The sequence below is a fragment of the Oncorhynchus clarkii genome, chromosome 5, assembly GCF_045791955.1.
Source record: "Oncorhynchus clarkii lewisi isolate Uvic-CL-2024 chromosome 5, UVic_Ocla_1.0, whole genome shotgun sequence".
Lineage (NCBI taxonomy): Eukaryota > Metazoa > Chordata > Actinopteri > Salmoniformes > Salmonidae > Oncorhynchus > Oncorhynchus clarkii.
In genome coordinates, this window is record NC_092151.1 from 97,187,373 (window position 1) to 97,215,151 (window position 27,779).

Genomic DNA, 27,779 nt, shown 5'->3' on the forward strand with positions numbered 1-27,779 from the left:
AACACATCACTAGAAACCAACCACAGTTTAAATAACACATCACTAGAAACCAACCACAGTTTAAATAACACATCACTAGAAACCAACCACAGTTTAAATAACACATCACTAGAAACCAACCACAGTTTAAATAACACATCACTGAAAACCAACCACAGTTTAAATAACACATCACTAGAAACCAACCACAGTTTAAATAACACATCACTAGAAACCAACCACAGTTTAAATAACACATCACTAGAAACCAACCACAGTTTAAATAACACATCACTAGAAACCAACCACAGTTTCAATAACACATCACTAGAAACCAACCACAGTTTAAATAACACATCACTAGAAACCAACCACAGTTTAAATAACACATCACTAGAAACCAACCACAGTTTAAATAACACATCACTAGAAACCAACCAGTTTCAATAACACATCACTAGAAACCAACCACAGTTTAAATAACACATCACTGAAAACCAACCACAGTTTAAATAACACATCACTAGAAACCAACCACAGTTTAAATAACACATCACTAGAAACCAACCACAGTTTAAATAACACATCACTAGAAACCAACCACAGTTTAAATAACACATCACTAGAAACCAACCACAGTTTCAATAACACATCACTAGAAACCAACCACAGTTTAAATAACACATCACTAGAAACCAACCACAGTTTAAATAACACATCACTAGAAACCAACCACAGTTTAAATAACACATCACTAGAAACCAACCACAGTTTAAATAACACATCACTAGAAACCAACCACAGTTTAAATAACACATCACTAGAAACCAACCACAGTTTAAATAACACATCACTAGAAACCAACCACAGTTTAAATAACACATCACTAGAAACCAACCACAGTTTAAATAACATCACTAGAAACCAACCACAGTTTAAATAACACATCACTAGAAACCAACCACAGTTTAAATAACACATCACTAGAAACCAACCACAGTTTAAATAACACATCACTAGAAACCAACCACAGTTTAAATAACACATCACTAGAAACCAACCACAGTTTAAATAACACATCACTAGAAACCAACCACAGTTTAAATAACACATCACTAGAAACCAACCACAGTTTAAATAACACGTCACTAGAAACCAACCACAGTTTAAATAACACATCACTAGAAACCAACCACAGTTTAAATAACACATCACTAGAAACCAACCACAGTTTAAATAACACATCACTAGAAACCAACCACAGTTTAAATAACACATCACTAGAAACCAACCACAGTTTAAATAACATCACTAGAAACCAACCACAGTTTAAATAACACATCACTAGAAACCAACCACAGTTTAAATAACACATCACTAGAAACCAACCACAGTTTCAATAACACATCACTAGAAACCAACCACAGTTTAAATAACACATCACTAGAAACCAACCACAGTTTAAATAACACATCACTAGAAACCAACCACAGTTTAAATAACACATCACTAGAAACCAACCACAGTTTAAATAACACATCACTAGAAACCAACCACAGTTTAAATAACACATCACTAGAAACCAACCACAGTTTAAATAACACATCACTAGAAACCAACCACAGTTTAAATAACACGTCACTAGAAACCAACCACAGTTTAAATAACACATCACTAGAAACCAACCACAGTTTAAATAACACATCACTAGAAACCAACCACAGTTTAAATAACACGTCACTAGAAACCAACCACAGTTTAAATAACACATCACTAGAAACCAACCACAGTTTAAATAACACATCACTAGAAACCAACCACAGTTTAAATAACACATCACTAGAAACCAACCACAGTTTCAATAACACATCACTAGAAACCAACCACAGTTTAAATAACACATCACTAGAAACCAACCACAGTTTCAATAACACATCACTAGAAACCAACCACAGTTTAAATAACACATCACTAGAAACCAACCACAGTTTAAATAACACATCACTAGAAACCAACCACAGTTTAAATAACACATCACTAGAAACCAACCACAGTTTAAATAACACATCACTAGAAACCAACCACAGTTTAAATAACACATCACTAGAAACCAACCACAGTTTAAATAACACATCACTAGAAACCAACCAGTTTAAATAACACATCACTAGAAACCAACCACAGTTTAAATAACACATCACTAGAAACCAACCACAGTTTAAATAACACATCACTAGAAACCAACCACAGTTTCAATAACACATCACTAGAAACCAACCACAGTTTAAATAACACATCACTAGAAACCAACCACAGTTTCAATAACACATCACTAGAAACCAACCACAGTTTCAATAACACATCACTGGCAGAACGATGGATATCACAAGACAAACCAGACAGCAGGTAGTACTGACCTGAGGAACTTGGTGGCTCTCTCCACGACCTCCAGCCAGACAGACGACACGGTGCCCTCGTCAAACAGAGTGGCTTCTGGGAGGGCCCGCAGAGCGTCCAGGGACTCCTGGAGCAGCTCACTGCACAGGTCCGCGTCGTCACCTGATCAAAGCACCAACATGTTAGACACACGGGACACTGGGGCTGGGAATGACCAGGAACCTCACCATACGATATGATCACCATGCTTAGGCACCAATACCATATGATCACCATGCTTAGGCACCAATACCATATGATCACCATGCTTAGGCACCAATACCATATGATCACCATGCTTAGGCACCAATACCATATGATCACCATGCTTAGGCACCAATACCATATGATCACCATGCTTAGGCACCAATACCATATGATCACCATGCTTAGGCACCAATACCATATGATCACCATGCTTAGGCACCAATACCATATGATCACCATGCTTAGGCACCAATACCATATGATCACCATGCTTAGGCACCAATACCATATGATCACCATGCTTAGGCACCAATACCATATGTATTCTGATTCTCACGATCCTATATGTATTACGATGTGATACTGCGGGGAGGGTAGAAGGGGATGGTAGAAGGGGGCAGGGGAGGACCACGGAGGGTCTGACACTCTGAACCATGTTGACTATGTGATGTCACCAGTAAAGGAGGCTGTCTACAGACTAAGTGAAGGGTTGTCTAGACGATGGAGAGCTGTCTACAGACTAAGTGAAGGGTTGTCTAGACGATGGAGAGGAGGCTGTCTACAGACTAAGTGAAGGGTTGTCTAGACGATGGAGAGGAGGCTGTCTACAGACTAAGTGAAGGGTTGTCTAGACGATGGAGAGGAGGCTGTCTACAGACTAAGTGAAGGGTTGTCTAGACGATGGAGAGGAGGCTGTCTACAGACTAAGTGAAGGGTTGCCTAGACGATGGAGAGGAGGCTGTCTACAGACTAAGTGAAGGGTTGCCTAGACGATGGAGAGGATGCTGTCTACAGACTAAGTGAAGGGTTGTCTAGACGATGGAGAGGAGGCTGTCTACAGACTAAGTGAAGGGTTGCCTAGACGATGGAGAGGATGCTGTCTACAGACTAAGTGAAGGGTTGCCTAGACGATGGAGAGGATGCTTACCAGACCTCCAGGCTCGTCGTAGGAAGGCAAAGGCGAAGGAGAGAGCTGCTCTGGAGCCGACTCTGGCCAGACCCTCCACACCCTTGCTGGCTGGCCGGGGGCTAGAGAGAGAGAGACACCTTTAGCCCCAAGATGACACATGACTCAGATCAAGCTGATCATCTAAAGGGGAATGTTTCAGATGAATCACTTGCACTGGTGTGGCCCAGTCAGCGTAGCTAACAATGAGATGACAGAACCATGGCTGCTACTTCCTGTACTATCACTTGCAATAGTGGATGAGCGTTTCGGTTTACAGTGTACCTCTTGTTGTCTACGATGGGTGGAGGGGGGCTGGGGGGGCTCTTCCACCGAACCTTGTACTTCTCTTCCATCATGCTGTGGCTCAGGGATATGAGGTATCTCTCTAGGATGACCAGGCGCTGGCGTAGACGCAGGGCAGACAGCGTGCTCTTAGCCATCTGAGCCGATAGCTTCTGTTGGTCATCTACCAGCACCATCAGACAGTCCTTCAGCTCCGTCTCATCTGAGAGACACAGAGAGACAGAGAGAGACAGAGAGAGAGACAGAGAGACACAGAGAGACAGAGACAGAGAGAGAGACAGAGACACAGAGAGATAGAGAGAGACAGAGAGAGAGACAGAGACACAGAGAGACACAGAGAGACAGAGAGAGACAGAGAGAGAGAGACACAGAGAGAGAGAGATATAGAGAGACAGAGAGAGACAGAGAGAGAGACAGACAGAGACACAGAGAGAGATATAGAGACACAGAGAGAGATAGAGAGACACAGAGAGAGAGACAGAGACACAGAGAGAGAGACAGAGAGAGAGAGAGAGACAGAGACACAGAGAGAGAGACAGAGAAACACAGAGAGAGAGACAGAGACACAGACAGAGAGACAGAGAGAGACACAGAGAGACAGAGAGAGAGAGAGAGACACAGAGAGACAGAGAGAGAGACACAGAGAGACAGAGAGAGACAGAGAGAGACAGAGAGAGAGACAGAGACACAGAGAGAGACAGAGACACAGAGAGAGAGACATCAGGTGCTGTGAGTAGTAGAAATACAGTTTCATTACCAAACATGATTCCTTTACTAGTTGCAAACTTATTTTAGGGATAACATTTTGATCCATAAGAGCATAACAAGCTCAGCATCAGATGTTTCAGTACGTCTCTGTGACGGCCCTACAGCCCTTCCAGTACGTCTCTGTGACGGCCCTATAGCCCTACAGCCCTTCCAGTACGTCTCTGTGACGGCCCTACAGCCCTGTCTCTGTGACGGCCCTACAGCCCTGTCTCTGTGACGGCCCTACAGCCCTGTCTCTGTGACGGCCCTACAGCCCTGTCTCTGTGACGGCCCTACAGCCCTGTCTCTGTGACGGCCCTACAGCCCTGTCTCTGTGACGGCCCTACAGCCCTGTCTCTGTGACGGCCCTACAGCCCTGTCTCTGTGACGGCCCTACAGCCCTGTCTCTGTGACGGCCCTACAGCCCTGTGTGGGGGACCAAATAGCCCAAAATAACAGATCTGAAATCCACTCAAAGGGATTCTCTGGTACTTTTGTATACTTTTTAACCAGTACTTCTGAAAGTAGCGCCAAAACTGTTTTCCCATACAGGGCCTTCAGAAAGTATTGATACCCCACAACAACTTGTTCCCCACAACACCCCACAACGACTTGTTCCCCACAGCGACTTGTTCCCCACAACACCCCACAACGACTTATTCCCCACAACAACTTGTTCCCCACAACGACTTGTTCCCCACAACACCCCACAACGACTTATTCCCCACAACAACTTGTTCCCCACAACAACTTGTTCCCCACAACACCCCACAACGACTTATTCCCCACAACAACTTGTTCCACACAACACCCCACAACGACTTGTTCCCCACAACGACTTGTTCCCCACAACGACTTGTTCCCCACAACGGCTTGTTCCCCACAACGGCTTGTTCCCCACAACGGCTTGTTCCCCACAACACCCCATAACGGCTTATTCCCCACAACACCCCATAACGACTTGTTCCCCACAACATCCCATAACGGCTTGTTCCCCACAACATCCCATAACGGCTTGTTCCCCACAACGACTTGTTCCCCACAACGACTTGTTCCCCACAACACCCCATAACGGCTTGTTCCCCACAACGACTTGTTCCCCACAACGACTTGTTCCCCACAACGACTTGTTCCCCACAACACCCCACAACGACTTGTTCCCCACAACGACTTGTTCCCCACAACACCCCACAACGGCTTGTTCCCCACAACGGCTTGTTCCCCACAACACCCCATAACGGCTTGTTCCCCACAACACCCCATAACGACTTGTTCCCCACAATGACAAAGCGAACACATGTTTTTAGACATTTTTGCTAAATTATTGAAAATAAAATACTGAAATGTATGTAAAATGTATACTGTTCGTCAAACATCTCATTCCAAAATCATGGGCAATATTCTTGTTCTTATTATTATGGGATGAGTTGGATCGCAGAGTGAAGGAAAAGCAGGCAAAAAGTGCTCAGCATATGTTGGAAATTCTTCAAGAATGTTGGAAAAGCATTCCTCATGAAGCTGGTTGAGAGAATGCCAAGAATGTGCAAAGCTGTGGCTACTTTGGGTACCTACTTTGAAGAATCCATGTGTTATTTCATAGTTTGTGTCTTCATTATTATTCTACAATGTAGAAAATAGTAAAAATAAAGAAAAACCCTTGATTGAGTAGGTGTGTCCAAACTTTTGACTGGTACTGTATATATAGCAGCTAACTGACATCATCTAGATACAACACGGACGCTACAAGCTTGGCACACCTGTATTTGGGGGGTTTCTCCCATTCTTCTCTGCAGATTCCCTCAAGCTCCGTCAGGCTGGATGGGGAGCGTCACTGCACAGCTATTTTCAGGTCTCTCCAGAGATGTTCAAATCGGGTTCTGTCTGAGCCACTCAAGGACATTCAGAGACTTGTCCCGAAGCCACTCCTGCATTGTCTTGGCTGTGTGCTTAAGGTTGCTGTGTGCTTAAGGTTGCTTAAGGTTGTTGGAAGATGAACCTGATTGGTGGAGTTGGTTGTCCTTCTGGAAGGTTCTCCCATCTCCACAGAGGAACTCTGGAGTTCTGACAGAGTGACCATCAGGTTCTTGGTCACCTCCCTGACCAAGGCCCTTCTCCCCCAATTACTCAGTTTGGCCGGTCGGCCAGCTCTAGGAAGGGTCTTGGTGGTTCCAAACTTCTTCCATTTAAGAATGATGGAGGCCACTGTGTTCTTGGAGACCTTAAATGCTGCAGAAATGTTTTGGTACCCTTCCCCCGATCTGTGCCTCTACACAATCCTGTCTCGGAGCTCTACAGACAATTCCTTTGACCTCTTGGCTTGGTTTTGGCTCTGACATGCTGTCAACTGTGGTACATTATATAGACAGATGTGTGCCTTTCAAAATCATGTCCAATCAATTGGCCACCATGGCCTTTTTTTTGCCTTTACCTCCCTTATCTCACCTCATTTGCTCACATCGTATATAGACTTGTTTCTACTGTATGTTTGTTTTACTCTATGTGTAACTATGTGTTGTTGTATGTGTCGAACTGCTATGCTTTATCTTGGCCAGGTCGCAATTGTAAATGAGAACTTGTTCTCAACTTGCCTACGTGGTTAAATAAAGGTGTTCTCAACTGGCCTACCTGGTTAAATAAAGGTGTTCTCAACTAGCCTACCTGGTTAAATAAAGGTGTTCTCAACTAGCCTACCTGGTTAAATAAAGGTGTTCTCAACTAGCCTACCTGGTTAAATAAAGGTGAAATAAAAAAAAGTTTAAAAAAATAATTTTGTAATTAATTTAATCACAGGTGAACTCCAATCAAGTTGTACAAACATTTCAAGGATGTACTTTGAACTAGCAAAATTATTTTGTCAGACAACTCCACAGCATACTTAAGCAGCTACTATCTCAAAGACAGTACAGTATGGGGAACACAGAGATAACGTTAGAGGGTTGTCTGGCTGGCAAGCTGGCTGCTACTGGCTGAGCAGAGATTAGTCGACAACTTTAAGGAATTAAAAACTATCATCAAAAAAAGTTTAAGTAACATACCCAACTGAAATATGTTATTATTTCATAGTTACTTCCTTATTTTTCTATTGCTGTCTACCAATGAGGACCTGGTAGAGACAACGGAATGTTCACTATTTTTAGCTTTGGAATTCCCATTATAAAGCAAAACAAAATAAAAACATATTTTGAATGTAATGTTTTAATAACCGAACCGGACCTCAAAAAAAGCACTACTGGCAAGCACACAGTACAGTACTATAATCAGGACTGGAGAGAACAGGGGCCACCCGGCTGGGCTGGTCCAGACAAGGACTCCCACCACCAAGTGCTTAATGCTTATCTCCTGCAGCCAGACATGCACCATGCTGCCACACCCAGCCCTGTGGATTGGAAACAGAGAAAGAAACCGACAGAGGCGCCAACATTTTGTATTTTTTAAGGATCCCCATTAGTTTCTGACAAGGCAGCAGCTACTTTTCCTGTGGCCCAGTGAAATTAAGGCAGGTAGACAATGTAATGTTTTTAAACAAATACATTTCATAACAGATTTCACAATACATTAAGTGTGTTCCCTCAGACCACTACTCTACTACCACATACAGTGCCTTGCGAAAGTATTCGGCCCCCTTGAACTTTGCGACCTTTTGCCACATTTCAGGCTTCAAACAAAGATATAAAACTGTATTTTTTTGTGAAGAATCAACAACAAGTGGGACACAATCATGAAGTGGAACGACATTTTATTGGATATTTCAAACTTTTTTAACAAATCAAAAACTGAAAAATTGGGCGTGCAAAATTATTCAGCCCCCTTAAGTTAATACTTTGTAGCGCCACCTTTTGCTGCGATTACAGCTGTAAGTCGCTTGGGGTATGTCTCTATCAGTTTTGCACATCGAGAGACTGACATTTTTTCCCATTCCTCCTTGCAAAACAGCTCGAGCTCAGTGAGGTTGGATGGAGAGCATTTGTGAACAGCAGTTTTCAGTTCTTTCCACAGATTCTCGATTGGATTCAGGTCTGGACTTTGACTTGGCCATTCTAACACCTGGATATGTTTATTTTTGAACCATTCCATTGTAGATTTTGCTTTATGTTTTGGATCATTGTCTTGTTGGAAGACAAATCTCCGTCCCAGTCTCAGGTCTTTTGCAGACTCCATCAGGTTTTCTTCCAGAATGGTCCTGTATTTGGCTCCATCCATCTTCCCATCAATTTTAACCATCTTCCCTGTCCCTGCTGAAGAAAAGCAGGCCCAAACCATGATGCTGCCACCACCATGTTTGACAGTGGGGATGGTGTGTTCAGGGTGATGAGCTGTGTTGCTTTTACGCCAAACATAACGTTTTGCATTGTTGCCAAAAAGTTCAATTTTGGTTTCATCTGACCAGAGCACCTTCTTCCACATGTTTGGTGTGTCTCCCAGTTGGCTTGTGGCAAACTTTAACCGACACACTTTTTATGGATATCTTTAAGAAATGGCTTTCTTCTTGCCACTCTTCCATAAAGGCCAGATTTGTGCAATATACGACTGATTGTTGTCCTATGGACAGAGTCTCCCACCTCAGCTGTAGATCTCTGCAGTTCATCCAGAGTGATCAAGGGCCTCTTGGCTGCATCTCTGATCAGTCTTCTCCTTGTATGAGCTGAAAGTTTAGAGGGACGGCCAGATCTTGGTAGATTTGCAGTGGTCTGATACTCCTTCCATTTCAATATTATCGCTTGCACAGTGCTCCTTGGGATGTTTAAAGCTTGGGAAATCTTTTTGTATCCAAATCCAGCTTTAAACTTCTTCACAACAGTATCTCGGACCTGCCTGGTGTGTTCCTTGTTCTTCGTGATGCTCTCTGCGCTTTTAACGGACCTCTGAGACTATCACAGTGCAGGTGCATTTATACGGAGACTTGATTACACACAGGTGGATTGTATTTATCATCATTAGTCATTTAGGTCAACATTGGATCATTCAGAGATCCTCACTGAACTTCTGGAGAGAGTTTGCTGCACTGAAAGTCAAGGGGCTGAATAATTTTGCACGCCCAATTTTTCCGTTTTTGATTTGTTAAAAAAGTTTGAAATATCCAATAAATGTTGTTCCACTTCATGATTGTGTCCCAATTGTTGTTAATTCTTCACAAAAAAATACAGTTTTATATCTTTATGTTTGAAGCCTGAAATGTGGCAAAAGGTCACAAAGTTCAAGGGGGCCAAATACTTTCGCAAGGCACTGTATCTACAATACATTAAGTGTGTTCCCTCAGGCCACTACTCTACAATACATTAAGTGTGTTCCCTCAGACCACTACTCTACTACCACATATCTACAATACATTAAGTGTGTTCCCTCAGACCACTACTCTACAATACATTAAGTGTGTTCCCTCAGACCACTACTCTACTACCACATATCTACAACACATTAAGTGTGTTCCCTCAGACCACTACTCTACTACCACATATCTACAATACATTAAGTGTGTTCCCTCAGACCACTACTCTACAATACATTAAGTGTGTTCCCTCAGACCACTACCACATATCTACAATACTGTTATCGTGTGTGTGTGTAGGTTACGTGTGTGTGCATGTGTCTGTGCCTGTGTTGCTTCACAGCCCCCGCTGTTCCATAAGGTGTATTTTTATCTGTATTTATAAATCTGATTCTCCTGCTGCATCAGTTACCTGATGTGGAATAGAGTTGCATGTAGTCATGGCTCTATGTAGTACTGTGAAATAGAGTTCCATGTAGTCATGGCTCTGTGTAGTACTGTGGAATAGAGTTGCATGTAGTCATGGCTCTATGTAGTACTGTGGAATAGAGTTGCATGTAGTCATGGCTCTATGTAGTACTGTGGAATAGAGTTGCATGTAGTCATGGCTCTATGTAGTACTGTGGAATAGAGTTGCATGTAGTCATGGCTCTATGTAGTACTGTGGAATAGAGTTGCATGTAGTCATGGCTCTATGTAGTACTGTGCTCCTCCCATAGTCTGTTCTGGACTTGGGGACTGTGAAGAGACCTTTGGTGGCATGTCTTGTGGGGTATGCATGGGTGTCGGAGCTGTGTGCTAGTGGTTTAAAAAGACAACTCAGTTGCGGTTTTAGGCTGGGTTTCTGCACAACACTTTGTGACGTCAGTTAATGTAACAAAGAGCTTTATAAATTACTGCAATCAACATGTTAATATCTTTCACAAATACAAGTAGCAATTTAGTCAGTTTCTCCTCCACTTTGAGCCAGGAGAGATTGACATGCATATTATTAATGCTCTCTGTGTACATTTAAAGTTGCAATGTGCCACTTTTTGGGTGACCCGACTAAATTCACATAGAAATGTGTGCTATAGATATGTCACTCATTGAAAGCCAGTCGAACTGACTGAAACTAACTGCAGCTCTATGTTAAGTGTTGCAGTCATTTCAGTCACTGTAGTAGCTGACGTGTATAGTGTTGAGTCATCCGCATACATAAAGCCACTGGCTTTAGTCAAAGCCAGTGGCATGTCGTTAGTAAAGATTTTAAAAAGTAAGTGGCCTAAACAGCTGCCCTGGGGAATTCCTGCTTCTACCTGGATTATGTTGGAAAGGCTTCCATTAAAGAACACCCTGTGTGTTCTGTCAGACAGGTAACTCTTGATCCGTGAAGCTTTTTCTTGAGTGGGCAGCTTGATGAAAGCCAGTCAATATTTAAAATCACCCAGAAAATATACCTCTGTTGATATCACATACATTATCAAGCATTTCACACATGTTATCCAGACACTGACTGTTAGCATTGTGTGGTCTATAGCAGCTTCCCACCAGAAAGGGCTTTAGGTGAGGCAGATGCATCTGTAGATCCTCTCTAATACGAACATACGTGGCAACACCTCCACCATTGGCATTCCTGTCTCTTCTGAAGATGTTGAAACCATATATCGCTACCACTGGATAATTTAAAGGAATTATCTAAGTCAGTTTCAGAGATAGTCAGTATGTGAATGTTATCCTTTATTATGACCAGATTAGACCCAGCAGAGCATACAGTGGGGGTTTGGGGATAGGACCAGACCCAGCAGAGCATACCGTGGGGGTTTGGGGATAGGACCAGACTAGACCCAGCAGAGCATACCGTGGGGTTTGGGGATAGGACTAGACCCAGCAGAGCATACCGTGGGGGTTTGGGGATAGGACCAGACCCAGCAGAGCATACCGTGGGGTTTGGGGATAGGACCAAACTAGACCCAGCAGAGCATACCGTGGGGGTTTGGGGATAGGACCAGACCCAGCAGAGCATACCGTGGGGGTTTGGGGATAGGACTAGACCCAGCAGAGCATACCGTGGGGTTTGGGGATAGGACCAGACCCAGCAGAGCATACCGTGGGGGTTTGGGGATAGGACCAGACTAGACCAAGCAGAGCATACCGTGGGGGTTTGGGGATAGGACTAGACCCAGCAGAGCATACCGTGGGGTTTGGGGATAGGACTAGACCCAGCAGAGCATACCGTGGGGTTTGGGGATAGGACCAGACCCAGCAGAGCATACCGTGGGGGTTTGGGGATAGGACCAGACTAGACCCAGCAGAGCATACCGTGGGGTTTGGGGATAGGACCAGACCCAGCAGAGCATACCGTGGGGGTTTGGGGATAGGACCAGACCCAGCAGAGCATACCGTGGGGGTTTGGGGATAGGACCAGACTAGACCCAGCAGAGCATACCGTGGGGTTTGGGGATAGGACCAGACTAGACCCAGCAGAGCATACCGTGGGGGTTCGGGGATAGGACCAGACTAGACCCAGCAGAGCATACCGTGGGGGTTCGGGGATAGGACCAGACTAGACCCAGCAGAGCATACCGTGGGGGTTTGGGGATAGGACTAGACTAGACCCAGCAGAGCATACCGTGGGGGTTCGGGGATAGGACCAGACTAGACCCAGCAGAGCATACCGTGGGGGTTTGGGGATAGGACTAGACTAGACCCAGCAGAGCATACCGTGGGGGTTTGGAGTTGGAGTGGTACCTAGATGAAACACTAGACATAACCGTCCTGGCCTGCAGTCTGTCCAGTCATTTGATAGTCCAGTCACACCTCGCGTGCCAGGAGAGGCACACCAGCAGGAGACCAGTCAGACTTCAGAGGGGACAGCCAGGTGGGGAAAGGGTCACTATTCCAATATCTCAGTGACATGTAGAAGTGGAGAGTCCATTGCTGTCAACACAGCACTGCATTTTAACATTACACTATGCTCTGGGCTTGTATACAAAAAATACAAAAAAGCAGGTACAACGTCTGATGTCAGAACTGCAATTAGCAAGAGATGCATTATTTAAAACCATGATTGTGATGATTTCGTCTGAGACAACAACGTCTCAGACCGAAACAGCAGCCTATACAAGCAGTACGCAGGTTGAAGACTCGAGTCAAGTTGCACATATTGAGGAGGTGGAAACTTTACGTGGAAATTAACGGGAATATATGGGAATTAATATGAATACCGTTTAAAATGTAGATGTTTATACCATTGGATATATTTACCTTAACATAAGTAGACATAATTGCAAATGATTAATTCCTTCCAATAGAAAAAAACAAAAAAACAATTTAGTTACGAATTGAACTTTAATTAAATTAGTTGACTCTTCACATGGGGTGATTTCACTGAACAACAAAGCAAATATTGAATGATCCACAATGATCCATCACATCTCCCAAAAACGTTTTCAACATACATCTGTAAAATGATAGTCTAGAAACAAAATCTTTGGTTGTCTTCCTTGCAGACTTCCATGTCTTCTCCCTGGACCTCCTCAATGTCCACCTCTTGAACATCAGACTCCCAGGCCTCATCTTCACTGTCACTTTCCAACCTTGTTGAGGATAGTTTGTTGTCAGGCTCAAAAAGCATCAAATTTTCCCAGGTGGCCACCAATTTTTCAACCCTTGTATTGGTCAGCCTGTTGCGTGCTTTAGTGTGTGTGTTCCCAAACAAGGACCAGTTGTGCCCTGAGGCGGCTGATATTGGTGGGATTTGGAGGATGATGGAGGCAACAGGGGAAAGAGCCTCAGATCCACAAAGTCCCTTCCACCAGGTGGCTGATGAGATATGTTGGCACAACTTCCATATTGCATCTCCATCCCAAAGCCCTTGCTTGGAAGTGTACTTTGCCAGACTGCCAAGAACCTTGCCCTCATCCAGGCCAAGGTGGCGAGACACGGTAGTGATGACACCATAGGCCTTGTTGATCTCTGCACCAGACAGGATGCTCTTGCCAGCATACTTGGGGTCCAACATGTACGCTGTGACGTGTTTGGGCTTCAGGCAGAAGTCTTCACGCTTTTTGATGTATTTCAGAACTGCAGTTTCCTCTGCTTGGAGCAACAGTGAAGTGGGCAGGGCAGTATGGATTTATTATCTCACATCTGCAAGCAGAGTCTGAACATCAGACAGGATGGCATTGCCTCCCTCATTCCGTGTAATGGCTTCTGCTATAGGTTTCAGGAGTTTCACACCGCTTACCCCACTCTCCAAAATACACCATCCAGGAGGATCCTCTTGATGGGGCTGTCCATATCGGCAGACTGTGATATGGCCATTTCTTGGAGAGACTCCTTCCCCTCCAGGAGACTGTCAAACATGACGACAACACCACCCCAACGGGTGTTGCTGGGCAGCTTCAATGTGGTGCTCTTATTCTTCTCACTTTGCTTGGTGAGGTAGATTGATGACCCTTCTCATACCTAACCATTTCCTTGGCTCTCTTGTAGTGTATCCATTGTTTTCAGTGGCATGAGGTCCTTGAGGAGCAGATTCAATGCATGAGCAGCACAGCCAATGGGTGTGATGTGAGGGTAGGACTCCTCCACTTTAGACCAAGCAGCCTTCATGTTCGCAGCATTGTCTGTCACCAGTGTAAATACCTTCTGTGGTCCAAGGTCATTGATGACTGCCTTCAGCTCATCTGCAATGTAGAGACCGGTGTGTCTGTTGTCCCTTGTGTCTGTGCTCTTGTAGAATACTGGTTGAGGGGTGGAGATGTAGTTAATTATTCCTTGCCCATGAACATTCGACCACCCATCAGAGATGGCAATACAATCTGCTTGACCTTCACTTGAACTTTTTTGAACTCTGCATCTAGCAAATGAGTAGATAAAGCATGTCTGGTTGGAGGGGTGTATGCTGGGCGAAGAACATTCACAAATCTCTTCCAATACACATTGCCTCTGAACATCAGAGGCGAACCAGTTGCATACACAGCTCGAACAAGACATTCATCAGCATTTCTCTGACTACGTTTCTCCATTGAGTCATAAACAGGAGGACCATGAGCTGTTGCTGTCGATAAGGTGTCTGATTCATCATTTACACCTCGAATAGAAGTAGAGGGGCTTTTGTCAGAGGTTGCTTGTTGTGAGCGCTGAGGGAACTTTATGCACTTGGCCAGATGATTCTGTATCTTTGTTGCCTTCTTCACATATGATTTGGCACAGTATTTGCAAATGTACACAGCTTTTTCTTCTACATTAGCTGCAGTGAAATGTCGCCACACATCAGATAGTGCACGTGGCATTTTCCTGTAAAGATTAGGGAAAAATTAGTAAAAAACTAAACAAATACAATTCCATGTACAAATAAATAGTTGGATTAGATTAAACAACTAATTTGTAAAATAAATGCTTTAAAATTAAATATGTATGGAAACAGGTGAATTAACACTCCTCAGTTAGCAGGCTCAAGTAAGCTAAAATCCACATGGTAGCAAAAATGAACTAGAAGAAATTGTTAACAAGTTAGAAATGATTTAAACACACTTTGCTGCAGGCTACTATTTACTAGTTAACAACAGATCATGTATGTCATATAAAATATATTCCCCCCACCCAGTATTGTAATGAAAACTTACCAGAAAGCATGTAGTCCTTGGCTCAGACAGTGTAGTAGTGTGGGCTCAACAGCATCTCGTTAGTGTGTAAGATCTTGAGAATCAGCTGTGCATGTGATGGAGGAATGCACTGTGCATGCAGAGGGTTGCAATTCCAATAAATTGTGGATAGTTTAACCACAATATGCTACAAGACCTAGAATTGCCTTATGTGTATCCCACAAATAAAGGCTCACTGTTATAAGATAACTTTTAAAAAATGAATTTAAGCAAAAATCCCAAGATTCACAGGTTTAACTTCACATGGAAAAATTCCAGAAATGTACTGGAAAGTTTCGGACCTTTTGCAACCATAAGTCAAGTCACCATTTACAGAGAACGTGTTTACTCCTACTCAGCTCTGTCCGGGAGTTGAATAAACACCCACCTGGCTGCCGCCCCCAGTCCCATGTCTCGATGATAGAGTGATGGACAGATGTCGACACTTCCTCCTCTTCCTTCTTCTCTTTATCGTTGGATTCATCCTTCTTCTGAGTACCGAAGCAATCAGTGCAGTCTTCTGGAGGGAGGAGACAAACATACACAGCATTACAGAACCATCACATTTATCTCCTAGCATCAAACCAAATGTATTTATAAAGCCCTTCTTACATCAGCTGATGTCACAAAGTGCTGTACAGAAACCCAGCCTAAAACCCCCAACAGCAAGCAATGCAGGTGTAGTAGCACGGTGGCTAAGAAAAACTCCCTAGAAAGGCCAGAACCTAGGAAGAAACCTAGAGAGGAACCAGGCTATGAGGGGTGGCCAGTCCTCTACTGTCTGTGCTGGTGGAAGAGGAACCAGGCTCTGAGGGGTGGCCAGTCCTCTACTGTCTGTGCTCGGGGAAGAGGAACCAGGCTCTGAGGGGTGGCCAGTCCTCTACTGTCTGTGCTGGTGGGAGAGGAACCAGGCTCTGAGGGGTGGCCAGTCCTCTACTGTCTGTGCTGGGGGGAGAGGAACCAGGCTATGAGGGGTGGCCAGTCCTCTACTGTCTGTGCTCGGGGAAGAGGAACCAGGCTATGAGGGGTGGCCAGTCCTCTACTGTCTGTGCTGGTGGAAGAGGAACCAGGCTCTGAGGGGTGGCCAGTCCTCTACTGTCTGTGCTGGTGGGAGAGGAACCAGGCTCTGAGGGGTGGCCAGTCCTCTACTGTCTGTGCTGGTGGAAGAGGAACCAGGCTCTGAGGGGTGGCCAGTCCTCTACTGTCTGTGCTGGTGGGAGAGGAACCAGGCTCTGAGGGGTGGCCAGTCCTCTACTGTCTGTGCTGGTGGAAGAGAAACCAGGCTCTGAGGGGTGGCCAGTCCTCTACTGTCTGTGCTGGGGGGAGAGGAACCAGGCTCTGAGGGGTGGCCAGTCCTCTACTGGCTGTGCTGGGGGGAGAGGAACCAGGCTCTGAGGGGTGTCCAGTCCTCTACTGTCTGTGCTGGTGGAAGAGGAACCAGGCTCTGAGGGGTGGCCAGTCCTCTACTGTCTGTGCTGGGGGGAGAGGAACCAGGCTCTGAGGGGTGGCCAGTCCTCTACTGGCTGTGCTGGGGGGAGAGGAACCAGGCTCTGAGGGGTGGCCAGTCCTCTACTGTCTGTGCTGGGGGGAGAGGAACCAGGCTCTGAGGGGTGGCCAGTCCTCTACTGTATGTGCTGGTGGAAGAGGAACCAGGCTATGAGGGGTGGCCAGTCCTCTACTGTCTGTGCTGGTGGGAGAGGAACCAGGCTCTGAGGGGTGGCCAGTCCTCTACTGTCTGTGCTGGGGGAAGAGGAACCAGGCTATGAGGGGTGACCAGTCCTCTACTGTCTGTGCTGGTGGAAGAGGAACCAGGCTCTGAGGGGTGGCCAGTCCTCTACTGTATGTGCTGGTGGAAGAGGAACCAGGCTATGAGGGGTGGCCAGTCCTCTACTGTCTGTGCTGGTGGAAGAGGAACCAGGCTATGAGGGGTGGCCAGTCCTCTACTGTCTGTGCTGGTGGAAGAGGAACCAGGCTATGAGGGGTGGCCAGTCCTCTACTGTCTGTGCTGGTGGAAGAGGAACCAGGCTATGAGGGGTGGCCAGTCCTCTACTGTCTGTGCTGGTGGAAGAGGAACCAGGCTATGAGGGGTGGCCAGTCCTCTACTGTCTGTGCTGGGGGGAGAGGAACCAGGCTCTGAGGGGTGGCCAGTCCTCTACTGTCTGTGCTGGTGGGAGAGGAACCAGGCTATGAGGGGTGGCCGGTCCTCTACTGTCTGTGCTGGTGGGAGAGGAACCAGGCTCTGAGGGGTGGCCAGTCCTCTACTGTCTGTGCTGGGGGGAGAGGAACCAGGCTCTGAGGGGTGACCAGTCCTCTACTGTCTGTGCTGGGGGGGAGAGGAACCAGGCTATGAGGGGTGGCCAGTCCTCTACTGTCTGTGCTGGTGGAAGAGGAACCAGGCTATGAGGGGTGGCCAGTCCTCTACTGTCTGTGCTGGTGGGAGAGGAACCAGGCTCTGAGGGGTGGCCAGTCCTCTACTGTCTGTGCTGGGGGAAGAGGAACCAGGCTATGAGGGGTGACCAGTCCTCTACTGTCTGTGCTGGTGGAAGAGGAACCAGGCTCTGAGGGGTGGCCAGTCCTCTACTGTATGTGCTGGTGGAAGAGGAACCAGGCTATGAGGGGTGGCCAGTCCTCTACTGTCTGTGCTGGTGGAAGAGGAACCAGGCTATGAGGGGTGGCCAGTCCTCTACTGTCTGTGCTGGTGGAAGAGGAACCAGGCTATGAGGGGTGGCCAGTCCTCTACTGTCTGTGCTGGTGGAAGAGGAACCAGGCTATGAGGGGTGGCCAGTCCTCTACTGTCTGTGCTGGGGGGAGAGGAACCAGGCTCTGAGGGGTGGCCAGTCCTCTACTGTCTGTGCTGGTGGGAGAGGAACCAGGCTATGAGGGGTGGCCGGTCCTCTACTGTCTGTGCTGGTGGGAGAGGAACCAGGCTCTGAGGGGTGGCCAGTCCTCTACTGTCTGTGCTGGGGGGAGAGGAACCAGGCTCTGAGGGGTGACCAGTCCTCTACTGTCTGTGCTGGGGGGGAGAGGAACCAGGCTATGAGGGGTGGCCAGTCCTCTACTGTCTGTGCTGGTGGAAGAGGAACCAGGCTATGAGGGGTGGCCAGTCCTCTACTGTCTGTGCTGGGGGGAGAGGAACCAGGCTCTGAGGGGTGGCCAGTCCTCTACTGTCTGTGCTGGTGGAAGAGGAACCAGGCTATGAGGGGTGGCCAGTCCTCTACTGTCTGTGCTGGGGGGAGAGGAACCAGGCTCTGAGGGGTGGCCTGTCCTCTACTGTCTGTGCTGGGGGGAGAGGAACCAGGCTCTGAGGGGTGGCCAGTCCTCTACTGTCTGTGCTGGGGGAAGAGGAACCAGGCTATGAGGGGTGGCCAGTCCTCTACTGTCTGTGCTGGGGGAAGAGGAACCAGGCTCTGAGGGGTGACCAGTCCTCTACTGTCTGTGCTGGGGGAAGAGGAACCAGGCTCTGAGGGGTGGCCGGTCCTCTACTGTCTGTGCTGGGGGAAGAGGAACCAGGCTCTGAGGGGTGGCCTTCTGGCATCCTAGCTCCTAAGCAAACGATACATCTTGGCTTCTTTAACAAGGTGGTGCTGATGAGTGATGCTTTGGACTCCCAGATTTGATAAACGTTTGTTTTTGAACACCTGTAACTGCCATTTCCTGAAATCCAGAGTCATAAACGATAACAAATAAAGTAGCAAACACAGTAAGTGCAAATGAATTATTTAAGTTTCATTCATATTTCAAATATTTTTCACAGTATTTTTCCTAGAATTATACTAGCAATTTTCATTTTTCAATGGTCAACAGATCAGGGACCATAAGTATGAGGGCAAGAGCAACTCAAGTAATTCACAGTGTGTTCACATATTGTGTGAGTGAGTGAGTGAATGCGAGTGTGTCGGAATGGCCGATTAATTAGGGCCAATTTCAAGTTTTCATAACACTCGGTAATCTGCATTTTTGGACATTACATTGCATTCCAGGCTGACTACCTGTTATGTGAGTGCAGCAAGGAGCCACGGTAAGGTGCTAGCTAGCATTAAACTTATCTTATAAAAAACAATCAATCTTCACATAGTCACTAGTTAAATTAGTAATATCATCAACCATGTGTAGTTATCTAGCTTGTCCTGGGTTGCATATAATCAATGCGGTGCCTGTTAATTTATCAACGAATCACAGCCTACTTCACCAAACGGGGGATGATAGGGCTAGACCCCTTTTTTCTCCACTTCCTGTCTGAATGACGTGCCCAAAGTAAACTGCCTGTTGCTCAGGCCCTGGAGCCAGGATATGCATATAATTGGTACCATTGGAAAGAAAACACTTTGCAGTTTATAGAAATGTTAAAATAAATGTAGGAGAATAACACAATAGATACGGTAGGAGAAAATACAAATAAAAACCCAATTTTTTGAGAGAGAGATAACATCCTCTTAGAAGATGCATGAGAAAGGTCATATTGTCAAATAGATGGATCCCTGGATGCCTATGGCTTCCACAGGGTGTCAGCAGTCTGTTCAAGGTTTCAGGCTTGCAACTTCAAAAATACTATAATTTTTGTCCAAAAGGAAAAGGCATGCTGTCGCACAAGGTTAGTAGCTACATTTTACAACAGATACAGGGTTTCCGGATACTCCTGTAAAACCCAGCTCATTGGCTATCTAGCTAGCTTCGTTTGACCCCAATTGGTGCTTATTTGACAAAGATACAGTCGATCAAATGAAGACCGGCCATAAGGGCGTTGCTCTCTGACCATATTTGGTGTCCTATATATACTACACCCCTAATGATATAGCGAAGTCTGGTTACGTTCTAGGATCTCTGATATGGTGTCCTATAGGACATACTACACCCCTAATGATATAGTGAAGTCTGGTTACCTTCTAGGATCTCTGATATGGTGTCCTATAGGATATACTACACCCCTAATGATATAGTGAAGTCTGGTTACCTTCTAGGATTTCTGAGGAATACATACGAACGTGATTTGACTGGTTGAAACAACGTTTAGGGTGAGATTTTCACAGATTCCTTTCTTTGCAAATTGAACAAGTGGGAAAAAAATTGATTGCGCATTCTATATGGACCTTTTTAGGATATGAAAGGATTTTATCTAACAAAATGACACTTCATGTTATCTCTGGGACCCTTTGGATGATTAATCAGAGCAAGATTTCAGAATGTAAGTACACATTTTACCTTCAGAGGTGAATTTATCAAACCCATCGCAGTGAAAAAAAGTGTTTTGTTGTTAGGAGCTCTCCTCAAACAATAGCATGGCATTTTTTTGCAGTAACATCTACTGTAAATTGGACAGTGCAGTTATATTAACAAGAATTTAAGCTTTCAGCCGATATAAGACACTTATATGTTCCGACATTTGTTGTTTCTCTAGAATCTGCGATAGTGACACAAGGCGCTGCATGGTTCACAACTGTCCCGACAATGGGACGCCTATCAACTCCTGAGATTAGGCTGGCAATACTAAAGTGCCTATTAGAACATCCAATAGTCAAAGGTACATGAAATACAAATGGTAGAGAGTAATAGTCCTATAATAACTACAACCTAAAACTTCTTAACAGGGTATATGGAACAGCTTTCATATGTTCTGAGCAAGGAATTTAAACGTTTACATGGCACATATTGCACTTTTACTTTCTTCTCCAACACTTTGTTTTTGCATTATTTAAACCAAATTGAACATGTTTCATTATTTATTTGAGACTAAATAGATTTTATTGATGTATTATATTGAGTTAAAATAATTGCTCATTCAGTATTGTTGCAATTGTCATTATTATAAATAAATATATGTATTTATATATAGAAAAAAAAGAATGTTTTTTTTAAATAATAATATAATAATGTACTAATACTAATATACATTCTAATATATTTAAAAGGTTCAGGGGTATTGTTGTCATGAAAAGGTACAGGGTAGATGGGTATTGTAGTTCCTACCTGGGTGAGCCGATTCTTCTCCATTGAAAGTGATCTCTTCATCCTTCACCATCTCATTCCACATCTCACTCAGCCCTTCTGGAGAGAACACTCGCTGCCACAGGAAAACACATCAACTTAGAGTTTATACTGTGCCTTTCAAAACATACCCACACGAAACAGTCAGAACAACAACGGCCTAGCCAAGGAATAGGGCGCCCAGATCAACAGTAGTGCACTGTATAGGGAATAGGGCTCTGGTCAACAGTAGTGCACTATATAGGGAATAGGGCGCCCAGATCAACAGTAGTGCACTATATAGGGAATAGGGCTCTGGTCAACAGTAGTGCACTATATAGGGAATAGGGTGCCAGTAGTATTACTGTATTTTATTGAAGCCAGAGGGCAACATGGAGCGTTTCCAAAGGGTTTATTCTTGGACAGATTGATAAAGCCTCTTGTTCTTAAAGAACCAGATTTGGACCTTGTCAACATTCAATATATTATAGACTACAGCAGGTTCACCAACAATCTGTCAAACATAAAAAATATGAATAGGCAGTAGGTTGAATAATGTTGTCAGGGACATAATGTGGGCAGTAGGCTGATAGATCTATTGCTGAAGTTACTGAATGAATAGCGTGCCATTTGAAGGTCTGGGAAAACAGCGCAATTAAATTATCCTCTAACAGTTTGATCTGCCTGCTTGACAGTCCATGTGTCAATGAGTGAAGAAATAAAGGCTTACGCTACTCACATTGCTTCATCAAGTAATCCAAGACCTATTGACTAAAATGGCCTAACAGCCAAAACAGGCTTTCAAAGATTCAGGTTCCAATGTCAATAACATGGCCGACACCAGCAGACGAACATCCAAGTCATGTGTCGGACAGGAAGGAATTGGAAAACTCTCAGCCTGTGTCCTAAACAGCATCCCATTCTCTATATAGTGCACTACTTCTGACCAGAGCCCTGTGGGCCTACATACGAAACAGGCTGCTATTTGGGCTACCCACTTGGACATCATTGAGAGCTGCCAGTCTAATTAGGGTAACAAGCATTTAGAGGAATACTTGTGCAATACTAGATCAAATGTCGGGAAGAAACACAAACACAAACATCACATTGCATAATTTCACAGTCAGCTTGAATGTTTAAAAGGGACAGTTCAAGGATTTTGTCAATGAGGCCATTTAGCCAACTCCGCTGGCAGAAACCCATAGACTTCTCGTCAATGGCGTTAAAGTTCATCTGACTCTGGGGAAGTAGATAAAGGGCATCATTGCCAACATCCTGAAGTATCCCCTTTAAACTGCAGTGGACCCAATGCTGGAGTTCTGCAGCTTTGATCGAAACCAGCATGAGCTTACCTAACATGCTGGCAGACACGGTAAGACCACCGCATTACTGAGGAATCAATGTCTTCATTTAGCTTCAACATATTGGAAATAGACGGGTTGAGGAAGTCCGATTCATTGGCTCGATAATACCATCACTACCACAGGGTAACTGTGCTAATCTTCCATCTGAGATCAGAGGCACAGTCAATCTCACTAGATTACTCCAAAATACAGAAGAGAACTGAAAGCAAACATAATGAATAAACCTGGAATCAGGTGTATTGTGTGGGGCCTACACACCCAGTAGCCTTGCGGAGGACGGGGTTGGCGACCCCTGCAGGGTGTTCATCTCTAGGCAACACATCTACCTCCATGTTCAAGGTTTTAAATAATAAAAGGTGGTGTCGACCTGATGTTTAAAGAACGAAAACGATCACCGTTTCATTGTACAATAGGCCTGCTTTCCAGCCAAGAGGTGTCATGGCAGTGAAGAGAGCAGGGGTCTTACCTGCAAGTCTATCTTCAGCCATTTGTCATGGAACCTCAGTTGGGCATCCAGGGTAAAATATGAAGTAGGCATATTTACGTCTTCTCTCCTGGCTGCAACCGCACCAAACCCTAGAAATAGAAAAAATTATTCAACACAAATACAGCCTCAGTACATCAGCAGCTAGCTAGCTTTGACATTTTAAAAGCCTGTTTCCTAGGTGACGATACTCAGCTAGCGAACACGTTTGCAAGCTAGCTATGTTTGTAACAAGGGCAGGACTATTTTTAACAATTTAATTATTATTTTGTGGGGGCCAATAATAGTAAACGGTTGCATAATGCCAGCCACATAGAGCCGTGATATCTGGCAAACAAAATTGGGGTAACTAGCACATGAGCTTTTGTCTTGCCCAAAAGCCAGAGACAGCAATATTTAGTAGTTTCATCTTATCATCGTGGCCAAGGAATCATAAAGTACGTTATCATCCCTGAAGTGAATTTAACTTGAATTCAGAATTGAACTTCTTCAGGAAAACAGCCATAATGCTGCAACATCATCATGTGGTCGTATCTTCCAAGCTAAAGCACACAGTACAGTTCACACACAGCAGTTTTTAATCTACGTTTGTTTGGTTTCAGTCATTTCTGTTAATTCATTCAATATTTATTATTATTACAGTCTTCCTGTTCTCATTGTCGGAGGGGGACACGTTTGCAGACTCACAACCTGGGCTACACTCGTGAAAAACAAGTTTGGATTTATTTCATTTATCAGTTGTCAATTTATTAATTGTCTTTTGTTTGAAGCATTCCTGGCAATGTTGAGTAAGGACATAGAACTAGGTCTGGGCTGCACACAAATGTAGGCTTATAAATGTGCCCATGTGATAGTATTTCTGATGGTCTTAACTCACCACCACTAATGAGCTGTGGAGCTTCTCAAAGTAACATTTCTCTTCACCTCAAAACAGCAGGTAAACGAGGTCTGTTTTTACATCCACTGAGAATACAGACCACTTGACTTTTCCCACATTATTTTAACGTTACAGCCTTATTCTAAATGGATTAAAGTAAAAACGGGTTATTTTATTTTTTCTGATTTATTAAAAATTAAAATACATATAAAAAAAAATCACATTTACACACTTAAATATTCAGACCCTTTACTCTGTATTTTGTCTAGAGTTTATCTGTGGAGAAGGAGAACCTTCCAGAAGGACAACCATCTCTGCAGCACTCGACCAATCAGGCCTTTATGGTAGAGTGGCCAGTTGGAAGCCACTCCTCAGTCAAAGGCACATGACAGCTCGCTTGGCCCCTGAGCACCCACTGTTCCTAGGCCATCATTGAAAATAAGAATTTGCTCTTAACTGACTTGCCTGGTAAAATAAAGGTTAAAAAAAACATATACTAAAAATAAATACATAATGCACAGCATAATTATTAACTTGACCATGCTTAAAGATATATTCAATGTCTGATTTGCCATTGTTACCCATCAACCAATCACTGCCCTTGTTTACGGGGCTTCCACAAAGCTCCCTGCTCTTTGTAGTTGAATCTGAGCTTGAAGTTCAATACTTAGTGTTGTATGTATCAGTCATTCAAAAATCATGTTATTTCACACAGAGTGAAATGTAACTTATTTGATTTGTTAAGCCAAATGTTACTCCTGAATTAAGGCATTAAGGGTCTGAATACTCATGCAATTTAGTGTATCAGATGTGTATTAAAAAATAAAAAATGTCATTCAAAAAATAAAATGTTTATAGATTTAATTTCACTTTGTAACACAATAAAATGTGAAGAAATGCTTTAAGGCATTTCACACCTATACACACACCTTTTCTATTCATGTCCATACTGTCTTAACACACACACACACACTGAACAAAAATATAATTGTTCCATATGCACAAAAAGCGTGTTTCTCTCAAATGCTGTGTACCAATTAGTTTACATCCCTGTTAGTGAGCATTTCTCCTTTTCCAAGATAATCCATCCACCAGACAGGTGTGGAAAATGAAGCTGGTAAAAGAGCATGAACATTACACAGGTGCACCTTGTGCTGGGGGCAACAAAAGGCCACTCTAAAATGTGCAGTTTTGTCACAACACAATGCCACATATGTCTCAAGTTTTTAGGGAGCGTGCAATTTGCATGCTGACTGCATGAATGTTCAACAGAGCTGTTGCCACAGAATTTTATGTTAATTTCTCTACCATAAGCCATAATGTTGTTTTAGAGAATTTGGCAGCATGTCCAACCAGCCTCATAACCACGTGTAACCACGCCAGCCCAAAACCTCCACATCCAGCTTCTTCACCTGCGGGATCGCCTAAGACCAGCCACCTAATGAAACTGAGGAGTATTTCTGTCTGTCATAAAGCCATCTTGTGGGGGAAAAACTCATTCTGATTGGCTGGGCCTGGCTCCCCAGTGGGTGGGCCTTTGCCCTCCCATGGCTTCGCTCCTACCCCCATGTGAAATCCATAGATTAGGGCCTAATGAATTTATTTCAATTGACTGATGTCCTGATATGAACTGTAACTCAGTAAAATCTTTTAAATTGTTGCCTTTATATTTTTGTTCAGTATATTTATATTCCCGCCTCTGGCATTGCTCGTTCTGATATTTCTTACATTTTGTGGATTATGTGTATTTTTTTATTATTATTGCTAGGTATCACTGCACTGTTGGACCTAGAAACACAAGCATTTCGCTGCACCTGCGGTTCTCTTGTAATTTACGTTACCTTTATTTAACTAAGCAACGGGGGCCTGGGATTATAAAAATTGAAATATAGGACAAGAGACACATCACTACATAAAGAGAGACCTAAGACAACATAACAAGGCAGCAACACATGACAACATAGCATGACAGCAACACAACAACAATATGGCACAATCATTATTGCGATAACATCTGCACATCTGTGTACGTGACCAATAAACTATGATTTGAAATTTGAAAATGCGTTGTACTCCGACTTTTCCCAATTACATGGAAAGACTGAACGACTGCTCGTTTAAGTAAACTAGCAGATATTGTCATTGTGCTAAGCTAGCAGCCATTATGGAATGGGGTCGCGTTGAACAACAAAGGCGCTGATTGGCTGACACCGCCGTTCCAAGATGGCTGCTGTGGCTTCTATCATGAGGACAAAAAAAAAAAGGACCGTGGTCCGGAAAACGAGCTATCCGCCGTTCAATCTTCTCCGTGCAACGTTAACAGTTGGGCTATTTGGACAATTCGGAGTATAATGTCTTTCGCATCCCTGGATAGAGGTAAATTTTCTCCGAGCTTTATCTACCGCCGGCTCCGCGGTGTCTTTATATAATATACACGGGAATGATGTCCGACCGTAGTGCAGCTGTAAGCAAAGCGGTTCGGATCTGCAGGCTACTGTTTGGCTAGCTATATTTTACTTCGACAGTAAGACAACGTTATATCTACACTAGTTACCACACACTTGTTTTTAGCTTAACTGTTGGATACTTGCAGTGTAATCATACTAGCGTTAGTGTTCGGTTAACCATAAATACATGAGTTTACTTTAGCGATGCGGCTAGCTGCATCCAAGCTAACTAACTTAACGCGCTAGGTCATAACAACTGCAAGGACAGAAGCGTTTCACATCCTATAAACTCGACGATGTCGCTCACTTCATCTACATTTATACGACAAAATGTATACAATTAGTTTTGTCCTTACTTGCAAGTTTTTCTTGTTCTATTCTGGCCCCCTCCAGTCCTAACACGGGCTTTGCTGCATTACCAGGTCGTCCATATTGGACCCATGTGATTGACAGCTGAACCTTCCAGGGCGTCGAAACAGATGACGTAGCCAGACTACAGCCAGTCACCGGGACGTGTTAGAACATTGTGCATGCATCCTTCATTCCTCCCTTGTTTCCTTGAAGTAGCCTAATTATTGAATGAACGTCACTACAACTTTAGAGAACGTTCCCTTATTTAAATGGTCTCATAAGGTCATCAACTAACGTTTTCATTAAAATGATACCGTGATTTCGCCGCAAAACAGAATGCTGCATTCATGGCAAATCAGAGGGTGATGACTCTTAATGGTATCATACAAACACTGGATGTGTTTCATTATTTTTTAGGTGGGTCCTATCTAAAAGATGGCGTACGGTGCAGCGGTACTCTCTCTAGTAAGTAGTCTAGTTTACAGCTTCACCTCCTGGCATGTTTTAGCTGAAGTAGTCTACATGATCATGTTTTAAATTAGGCATATTTTCCTAATGTACGTAACCCGAGTGGTGCAGTGGTCTAAGACACTGCAGTACCTGGTTCGAATCCAGGCTGCATCACATCCAGCCGTGATTGGGAATCCCATAGGGCGGCGCACAATTGGCCCAGCGTCGTCCGTGTTTGGCTAGTAGGCCTTCATTGTAAATAAGAATTGGTTCTTAACTGGTTAAACTGGTTAAATTTAAATTATACAAAAAAAACATACTACACCAT

The 27,779-nt window shown here is 44.3% G+C and overlaps 1 protein-coding gene across 8 annotated transcripts in view; it reads right to left on the reverse strand.

Annotated features, from left to right (window-relative positions):
• LOC139409593 (HECT and RLD domain containing E3 ubiquitin protein ligase 2) overlaps window positions 1-27,124 on the reverse strand; it is a 217,678-nt gene extending 190,554 nt beyond the window's left edge. For all 8 annotated transcript variants that reach the window (XR_011634432.1, XM_071154987.1, XM_071154989.1 and 5 more), the window contains exons 1-7: window positions 27,007-27,124; window positions 23,309-23,418; window positions 21,482-21,575; window positions 15,906-16,037; window positions 3,854-4,076; window positions 3,551-3,651; window positions 2,397-2,538 (exon numbers count right to left, since the gene is read on the reverse strand). Coding sequence is in view for 7 of the 8 variants with exons in the window: in XM_071154987.1 (XP_071011088.1) it covers window positions 2,397-2,538; window positions 3,551-3,651; window positions 3,854-4,076; window positions 15,906-16,037; window positions 21,482-21,575; window positions 23,309-23,380 (764 nt within the window). In the remaining variant the exon portion in view is untranslated. The remainder of the gene's footprint in view (window positions 1-2,396; window positions 2,539-3,550; window positions 3,652-3,853; window positions 4,077-15,905; window positions 16,038-21,481; window positions 21,576-23,308; window positions 23,419-27,006) is intronic.
• Window positions 27,125-27,779: the final 655 nt, after the last annotated feature.